This window comes from Stegostoma tigrinum, chromosome 12 (assembly GCF_030684315.1).
Source record: "Stegostoma tigrinum isolate sSteTig4 chromosome 12, sSteTig4.hap1, whole genome shotgun sequence".
NCBI lineage: Eukaryota > Metazoa > Chordata > Chondrichthyes > Orectolobiformes > Stegostomatidae > Stegostoma > Stegostoma tigrinum.
In genome coordinates, this window is record NC_081365.1 from 73,543,506 (window position 1) to 73,553,768 (window position 10,263).

At 40.3% G+C, this 10,263-nt stretch overlaps 1 protein-coding gene across 2 annotated transcripts in view; it reads left to right on the plus strand.

Moving 5' to 3' along the window:
- Positions 1–9,627, plus strand: part of LOC125456790 (5-hydroxytryptamine receptor 2A) — a 342,509-nt gene extending 332,882 nt beyond the window's left edge. For both annotated transcript variants that reach the window (XM_048540197.2, XM_059650432.1), the window contains one exon: positions 5,145–9,627. In XM_048540197.2, coding sequence (XP_048396154.1) covers positions 5,145–6,004 — 860 coding nt within the window. In that variant the 3' untranslated portion in view covers positions 6,005–9,627. The remainder of the gene's footprint in view (positions 1–5,144) is intronic.
- Positions 9,628–10,263: the final 636 nt, after the last annotated feature.

Below are 10,263 nucleotides of genomic sequence, written 5' to 3' on the forward strand. Positions count from 1 at the left end.
CTCCAGTAGCCAGTGATGCTAAATTCCAGTGCTGATTCTCTGCATTTGCCAGTTGTCAGACACTTGACAAGCTTCTTTGTTTCTCTTCCTCTCCCTGTCACTCTGTGTCCTCTTTGTGACAAGGAGGCAGAGGCCAAGTGTCTGCTTCTGACGGCAATGGCAAATATTTGAGCAATCTGCACTTTCCAAAGATTTAAGTATATATCTGCTGACCGACACCTCTCCTCAGACGTGTGCACAGCTACTGCCTGGGAAGGATCCAAACTTTATAGACCCAGCATAGGTCCTGTCTAAATATACCCAGCCTGGATTGTGTAAAGGCCATTCCAAAAGCCATCCCAATTGAATATATGAAGCAACACAACTCTTCCTTGGAAATTTCTGATGGCTGTGGGTTGCAGTAAGGCAAAAGGCTTCAGATTCCAATACTGAATGACATTCTTACAGCCTGATATTCTGAGAAAGGTCAGTGAAGTGAGCAGAACCTGCCTTGTGAAAGTTCAGAGCTAGGCACAATCCTGAAGGTAAAACAGGACTGTGAATGTAAGGAGTGAGTGTCAGATAAGATTGGCAATGCACAGTGACTGCCCATAAAAACCACACGTACAATTTCACCCTTTAAAGAAAAGAACCATTGATATGATTTTCTGTGTCTGGCAATCACTGATCACTCTTTGCTATCGCAACTGTGTGCAAACTGGTGGTTGTGGCCTGGTCAAGGGTCAGGCCAATTTTCCTAACAAGCTTAAAGATGGAGTGCCGTACTATAAGGAAGTCTGTCAGGAGACATGATCCTGGGCTATTCATGCAAGCAGGCATTAAAGACTATGCGGCACAATATCAGAACAGAGTGTTCTTCCTCATGTATTGGCCATGTATTCCCATTATCTCTGATATACTTAGGTAGTGTCTTTTCCCCAGTGTAACCTCGCAAGGCGCTTTTAATTTTGCAAACAGAATTTGACATCAAGGCTCATAAGGCAAAAGTGGGACTGGCCACCAAAGGGTGAATGAAAGACTGAGTGTACAGCAGGCAGTGAAGAAAACTAATGGCATGCTGGCCTTTATAACAAGAGGAGTTGAGTATAGGAGCAAAGAGGTCCTTCTGCAGCTGTACAGGGCCCTGGTGAGACCGCACCTGGAGTATTGTGTACAGTTTTGGTCTCCATATTTGAGGAAGGACATTCTTGCTATTGAGAGAGTGCAGTGTAGATTCACGAAGTTAATTACCAGAATGGCGGGACTATCATATGTTGAAAGATTTGAGCGAGTGGGCTTGTGTACACTTGAGTTTAGAAGGATGAGAGGGGATCTGATTGAGACATATAAGATTGTTAAGGGATTGGACACTCCGGAGGCAGGAAGCATGTTTCCGCTGATGGGTGAGTCCAGAACCAGTTTAAAAATAAGGGGTAGGCCATTTAGAACAGAGTTGAGGAAAAACTTCTTCACCCAGAGAGTGGTGGATATATGGAATGCTCTGGCCCAGAAAGCAGTGGAGGCCAACTCTCTGGGTACTTTCAAGAAAGAGATAGCCAGAGCTCTTAAAGATAGTGGAATCAAGGGTTATGGGGATAAGGCAGGAACAGGATACTGATTGTGGATGATCAGCCATGATAATAATGAATGGTGGTGTTGGCTCGAAGGGCCGAATTGGCATACTCCTGCACCTATTGTCTGTTGTCTGTCTGTTGTCTAAAATATTTACCTCTCAACCAAACAGATTGTCAGCCCTTTATCACAATGTTGTGGCTGTTTGCTGCACATAAATTAGCTGCTGCATTTCCTACATTCCACCAATCACTGCACTCCAAAAATATTTTATTGGCTCAGAAGTTTTTTGAGGCATCCTGAGGTCACGAGCGACACTATATCAATGCAAGTATTTTACTTTATCCATATTACATTGAAAATTCATTGCTGCTGTCCAGATATTAAATTACTAATGTAGACCATGATTGAGCTCTTCTGACATTGTAGCAAATATCTCTGAACTCAGTATTCAAGTTCCATTGTGGGACTTGATGACCAAGGAAGGTGCATTCATAACTTGGATCCAAAGTTTATCGTCAACCTCCAAATCTTTCCAACATACACCAATAGCAGGCAGTAAGAACAGAAGAAATTCCTTGTCAGCCACACAATGGAAAGGTGGAGCCTCTACCAACAGTGTCCATAGCTCCAGATTACAGCATGCACGTAAAAAGTCATCTCAGCAGCTTAGACTCTGAATAACCTATAACACATCACTCTCATTGTAGTCCATCCCATAATGATTTGAGATGCACAGACTAGATTCCTGCTCTGGAAGACAGGAGTCAGGGGAATGCATTCAGTCTCTATCAGTATTTAGCCTATCTCTAACAGTTAAGAAACAGTGTATAATTCAGTCTTAATAGCCTACTGGTAATTTAGGTTGCAAGACATAACATTCTGCCCCTAATAGTTTAATTTATTTTAATGTGAGAATTATAAGAAATAATAAGACAATATCTGAAGCTCAAATCAAACACTGTCTTCACTAGATTTGAACAATACATTACACTTGTTAGAACATACCCATCACCAAAACATTATTTTACTTACAACGTGTTGAAGAAATTATCTAAGCAATTATTCAGCAAGTGGTTAATTGTCAATCAAACTGATCAAACTGCTTGGCCAAAACACCAAATCACATTTTGAAATGATTTTTTAAAACTTTTCTTTTCAAAGTGGATAGAAGGTTTCATTGGAAGGATCATACTGTCCTATCAAAATCTACATTAAGATACTATTGTATGATGAGGCACCCAATTCTTTGTTCAAACCATGACTTCATACACACTTAAACATTAAGCATATGTTTACAGCCTCCTTTGGAATTTCCCAGAGATAACACAATGTGGAGTTGGAGGAGTACAGCAGGCCAGGCAGCATCAGAGGAGCAGGAAAGTTGACGTTTTGAGACAGGATCCTTCTTTTGACTCCAACATCTGTAGTTTGGCTATCTCTTTAGAATTTCCCATCCTTCATGTCTGGTTCAAGATCTTTTACAATTTTTCTTTCTCAAAGACACCAACATAACCACTGGAAAATAACACAATTCAAGCCTTTTTCCTTTTCTAGATTCTCTGTATTCCAGAAGATGCCAAAATGTCTGATATTGTCAAACCAAGTCTACTTGTCTCTGTCTATCATAGCCTGTAGAACAACTAAACCAACTGGTTAGAATTTTTGAATTATATCAATCTTGTAGCTTCATGCCCTCAGAAATCATATCCACAAGATTTTTGTGATTACAAAAGTTCTCCATAATTCTGACTAGATATCAAAATAGAACATACTTTTTAAACAAGTTTATTAATTGGCTTTGATTTTTTTATGACCCTTTAAGGTTCTTATGAATGTTCCATAGTTTGAGGCATCACAGACCATTGCCTTTATAAAGTAGTGTAATGGGGATAACCACCTTGCAGCTCATACATCCAGCATTGCTTTCTGTGTCTCATTTAAAATGACCATGTTGCTGCTGGGATAAATAACTTTGACAAATCTCAACCACAAATCTCAACTGAAGGTATGGCAATGTCAGCGAAAGCTATTTCAGTTTCTTTCAAGATGTGGGTATTGATGTTATTGGGTAGATATAATTACGCCTGTGAGTACAACTGTTAAGTCGAGCAGTAATCCATATTCTAAGCTTGTTTTTTAAGACGGCTAACAGGCAGTCCTTACAGAATTCCATTGTCTGTGTACAGGACAGTTTCTCAGTTCAGTTTACTGCTGAAACCTTCCATACTTTTCAAGTGAAGAAAGACTTATTTTCAAATGCTTTCATGGATGAGTGTGTCTCTGGCTAAGCCAGCATTTGTTGCCCATCCCTAATTGCCCAGAGGACAATTAAGAATCAACCTACATTGTTGTGGGTTTGGAGTCGCATGTAGGCCAGACCAGGTAAGGATGGCAGATTCCTCCCCCAGAGGATATCAGTGAACCAGATGGGTTTTTTTCAACAATTCTCAGTGGATCATGGTCATCATTAGATTTGTAATTCCAGATTTTCATTGAATTCATAATCCACAATCTGCTGTGGTGAGATTTTAACCCGAGTCCCCAGAACATTACTGGAAGTCCAACGATGATGACATCACCTGCCCTTAAATTCTGGGTATCAATGAGAAAACTCCTTAATATCTGATCATATTTCCTACACTTCCACATGGTTTGGATACAGGCAGTAAAAGCGTGACAAGTGCTTCCTCTTTCTCATTCCTAGTTTGGAAATCATAAGACCATAAGACATAGGAGTGAAAGTAAGGCCATTCGGTCCATCGAGTCCACTCCGCCATTTAATAACTCAGAGTCATCGATTTGCAAGAATTAGAAAGTTATGAATTCAAGTGCTATTCCAAAACTTTGAGGACAGAGTCTAGGCTTTCCTTAAATTCATCACATGATGTCGGTATTGCTAGCTGGACCTGCATCAAATGCCCATCCCTAATTACCCACAGGGCAGTTAAGAGTCACCCACATTACTATGGGTCAGGAGTCACTTGTAGGCTACACCAGGTAAGGATGGCAGTTTCCTTCCCTAAATATTGAACCCAGATGAGTTTTTCAGATGATTGGTCATCAGATGTTTTTCTTTTGGAATTCATATTCCACCATGTGCCATGGCAGGATTCAAACCCAGGTCCTCAGAACATTACATCGGTCTCTGGATTAATAGTCTATTGATAATACCACAAGGCCATCAATTCCCTGACATGTTAGATGTAAAAAGAACCTATGGCACTACTTTAAAAAAGAACAGGAGAATTATCCCTGAAGCCTGGCTAATTTTTAATCCTCAGTCAAAAAAACAGACTGTTTAATCGTTACCACATTACTGTTAGTAGAAACTTGCTATGTGTGAATTCTCCATCATGTTTCCAACCTCACAGCAGAGACCACATTTCAAAAGCAATAATTGACTTTAATGCATTTTGAGAATTCCTGCAGTTGCAAAAGCCGTTATATAAACAGAGGCCTAGTTTTTTTCTTTCCTACTTATGAAAATATTTCAGATGGACAGTGTTGGTATTAAAACCTATTAACCTGCACTTACCATTTTACTGCTGTGCACATTAACACATTCTTTTTGTCTCCAAATTATCTCCAAGGTATTTCAATGCCAATCCCAGTGTTTGGACTTCAAGATGCCTCCAAGGTTTTCAAGAATGACAGCTGTTCCCTCACAGATGAACATTTTGTCCTGGTGGGTTCCTTTGTGGCATTCTTCATTCCCCTCACAATAATGGTGGCAACGTACTTTTTGACAATCAGGGTATTACAGCAGGAAGCCATTTTGTGCTTGGATGTTTTTAAACCCAAGCCCAAATGGACGAACCTTCGGATGTTTCTTCAGAAGGGCCCATTGGCGCCCAACTCCTCAGACAAAGCGGCCATGTTAAAGAAATATGAGGTTAAAGGGACGTCATCTCCTCAGATATCATCTTGGTGTTCGTCAAATAGGGAGATGGGGATTTCTGGGAGACGGTCAATGCAGTCAATTAGCAATGAGCAGAAGGCTTCAAAGGTTCTTGGGATTGTATTCTTTCTTTTTGTCGTGATGTGGTGTCCATTCTTTGTAACCAACGTGATGTCTGTGATGTGTATCAAGACTTGTGATGAAGAACTTATCGAAGAACTCCTCAGCATATTTGTCTGGGTGGGGTACCTCTCTTCTGGTATCAATCCACTTGTGTACACACTTTTCAACAAGACTTATCGATCAGCTTTCTCGCGATACATCCACTGTCAGTACAAGAATGAGAAGAAGCCCGCTCAGCAAATTCTAGTCAGCACAGTACCCACTCTGGCATCCAGCAAAGACAGGCTGCAGCTCTCCAGTACAGAGAGCTTGCGAAACAGCACAGAATTGAGGACCAGGGCACATTCTGTTGAATCACTGGGAGAAAATCATCAGGAGACTTCAAAATCTGAAACAGTTTATATCGCTGAGAAGGTCAGCTATGTTTGACTTCAACTTAAGACTCCGTATCAAATAGTGTGTGCATTCTTCAGGATAGCTAATGAAACAGGAAATAACATGACACAGTTTCAAATGCTTGTTATATTGCAATGTTGGTGAAACATACCATTTCCCAAGTGTTACACACAGCAGAGAACAGGAAACTTGGCATGGTTGGATTTTCCAGTTTGGATCATTGGGAAAGAATCAGGAATGAATATATTTGATATGATTGATTCATATGTTTTGACCCATTGCAATTGTTAAGTTGCACTCAAACAACTGTATACTGTTAGAATGTTAAACAAATTACATAAGGTTGTGTGTGAAACACAGGACAAATAGACGGCACTTGGCCTAATCAGTCCATGCCATGTTTATGCTTCACTCAAGCCTCCTCCTATCATTCATCAGTGATCATAACTCTCTTTGCCCTCCTCCCTCATACACTTCCCTCTTTAACGTCCTTTCCCTTTTTGGTATTCACTTTAACCACTCCTTGTGGTCACATTGTCACCACTATCTGGATAGAGGTTTCTTCTGAAATTCCAATTGGATATCATGATGACCATCTTTTACTGATTGTCTATAGTTATGTTATTCTCCACAAACATAAGAATACAAGAAATAGGAGCAGGAGTAAGCCATTTGTAACCTAGGGCCTGTTCAGTAAAACCATGGCTGATCTGACAATGGTCTTAATTCCACTATCCTGTCTGGCCTGCATAACCTTTGATTCCCTTGACAATCAAAGGTCTAACATACGAGAGCAAATATTTGTTCTGTATGCACTCTAAAAACTCTACATTTCCTGTATTTTTTAAAAATACTTGTATTAGTTTACGCTGCTCCCTTCTTTAATCAGGATGAATTTTTCAAAGTTACCATCAGCAATTCTATTTGCAAAGTAGGTTCATAAGTTTCTCCATTACTGAATACCTTCTTGGTCAGAACATCAATATCATGAGCGCCTTCCTGAGATGCACGTGTTTGGTTATTTGTCGAACTTCTGGGCTGAACCAAAATTGTGTATTCTATTTTTTTCCCTTTTGTTAGGAGCCTGCACAAAGTGACAGAAAGAACAACTTTAGGCACAGAAGAGGTACAAATGTCAATATATATACTTGCTGCTGTTTCACGCTAGGCCATCCATGCAGTTCTAGTTTATATGATAAGGTCAACATGTGAATTATTTAAAATGCTGTGGATATGAAGATTTCTCTGTATACTAGTTGTAAAACCCACATACAAATTGATGTAAGAAGTGGAAGAGTTAGAACACCCTTAGTTATCTGATAACCATGGCAGAGAAAGCTATTACTCTTAAAAGTACAGCACCTCTGTATTTACAATACATTTGTGCAATAATCTCTCTCTTCAGAAGCCTTTCTGGACTCTTGTTAAAAGATAGCATGTTGATTTTACAGTCTGGCCAACAATATTGAGTTTGGATTAAAATTCCGTACCTGATCATTTTTAAATGACATAAATATTATACAACGGGCACAAGTTAAAGTTTGATGAATTATATTAGAACTATAGGAAAGATTTCTCATTGGGTTTACAGCCATGTTTAAATTATTAAAATACAATCAAATGTTTCAGGGGCTTGCTGTACATATAAGCACTTTCAAATATTTTATTCTATTGTACATAAAGGTGAAACTAAGAGACAAAATGATTTATAATGTTTATTCATTCTGGAAATCTTTCCCAGGTTTGACTGCAATTTCTCCTAGCTCCCCATTTGCTTCTGCAATTTAAACAATGGGAACTCTACCAACCCTGATAGCAACATATTAGCAGAATAAAGTCATTTCTTTTGATAAACATTTATTTCTTTTCTGCGTTGCTAAGACTTAACAAAGGCTGCTGGGATGTCGTGTCATTACCAACTTGAATAAATGCCTCGAAAGATCTGTTATGAAAACAGTGGGAACTCCAATTCCCCGAGGTGTACCGTGACACTGATGAAATTCTCCCTTTAGCCTTTCAGTGTAAATGTTTCTTTTCCAATTTCAAGATCTCTACATCTTCGTTCCAGAGGCCTCTCTGCAATATCCAGTGCAGGGAAGATGTGTGTAATAGGAGCCTAAATAGAATCCCTAGTGTGGAAGCAGGCCATTCAGCCCATCAAGTCTACACCAACCTTCTGAAGAGCACTGCACCCAGTTCCATCCCCCTACCCTATCCCTGTAACCCTGCATTTCCCATGGCCAATCCATCTAACTGCACATCTTTGGGCTGTGGGAGGAAACTGGAGCACCCAGAGGAAACTGCAGACACAGGGAGAACATGCTCAAGGTTGGAATCGAACCCAGATACCCCGTACTGTAAGGCAGTAGTGCTAAACACAGAGTCAACATGCCTCCCAAGTGGCTGATTGATCTGCTGATTGTCTTCCTTTGGAGGCAGATCGAAACCTTAATCCCGCTAGGTCTCTGCCACAAGAGACCAGAATTAGTGATTAGACACAGAGCAAACGGGATAGTTGCTTTCAACACTGAAAGAATATTTTGTAATATCAAGTGTTTTAAAAACTTCTTGTAGATTGTTACAAGGTTAAAACAAGTTCAAAGCAGAATTAAAGGGCCAATTACTAAATATCACACAAAATAATCAAGAGTTGGGGGGATTCCAGGGTCCTGATCCTGCATCAATACTGTGTTGAGATTCTTTGGGCAGCAACTAGCAAACAGGCTTCAGAGCAGGAGTGCCCATTGAATCTGCCTACCGTTCAATGAGATCATGACTGATCTTAAAATCCTCAGCTCCACTTTCTTGCCTTTTCCCTTTAACCATTGATTCCCTTGCTCATTAAAAATCTGTTCTTACTGCTCATTTAGGATGGTAGACTGGTTCCCCAAGGCCTATAACAGCAGAAGGAGGCAGCTCCATCTGGAGACGGGGCCACTGCCAAGGACAGTAGGGAAGCGGGACAGCCACTTAAACTGGAGGTACACTTGCAAGTCTCCTTCACTTTAAAAAGTAAAGTAAGCCCAAAGCCTCCCTCTGAAGCCATCGGTGTGGAAGGGAAACCCTGCCATAAAACTGGTTACAGTTGAGGCTGTGGTCTTTACATTCTTACACTTTGCTCACTAGCTGAGAATGAGAGGAGACACCACTGCCCAGAAGAGAAAATCCAGTAAAACTGGTGAACAAGGTATATTGGTCAAACTCATCTTGTAGGCTTCAAAATGGAGGGCCAATCCATACACTTCCAAACCCTGAGTTTTTCCCTTAGGGTGGCCCCTGGACCTGTTACTGGTGAGCCACCTCCACATTGCTGCTGGACTTGATGAAGGGAAGAGGAATGGTCTGACACTGGGAAGGTGCCAGCAGCATCTGAAGCCCAACACTACCTGGGGCCTTCACACTAACTGATGGTCCAATGCCTCTGCAACATTGAGCCTTCAACAAGTACACGTTTTGGAGTCAACACCCACCAAAGAGCCAATCTTTGGAAAGACTCCACCCCCTAATATCTCCATGAGGCTGCCATAATTCCTATCAATTATTCTCTTATTTCTATGAGATTTTATTGCTCTCCGTTGGCTGCTTTCAAGTGCTGCAGAAAATGACCTGTCTCAATTCCTTCTGTGCAATTGGTATGTAATGTGCTGAGATTTCACATCCCCTCTGTATCAAGAAGACACTGAACCTTGTTTTGAATTGTGTACAAAATCAAGACTTAAATTTTGTTGCTTTAGATGTGTATTTTGACTCTTCCATATATTAAGCCAATAAACAGCATTTCAAAAAATCAATGTCTCCCATTTTAATTATTACCGTAGCATTGATAAAACAGTTAAAATTAAATTTTGGAAATGTTGTAACAAATGTTTTTTTTCTGACCAGGCACTCCTGTTATTTCACTTTGGGAGATGGTTCCTAATTTTCATCTGAGCTGTTAATACAGGCACAGTATGTAATTTTAATGGCACTTTACCTGTACACACAACAAAAAAACTTTATGTGCACTGACATATAGTCAAACTGACAATGAGGAAGTGTCACCAGACCTGAAACATTAACTCTGATTTCTCTCCATAGATGATGCCAGCCCTGCTGAGCTTTTCCAGCAATTTCGGGTTTTGGCTCTGATGTACTACATCCCCAGTTCTTTCAGTTATTATGAATTAATTCCATGAGCCTATTATCATCAACCTTAAAGTACTGACAGTTAATTTAACACAGAAGCCATGAGTGGGTGTAGGCCATTTGGTTCTTTGACCCTGCTCCAACGTTCAACATGATCATCATTGATT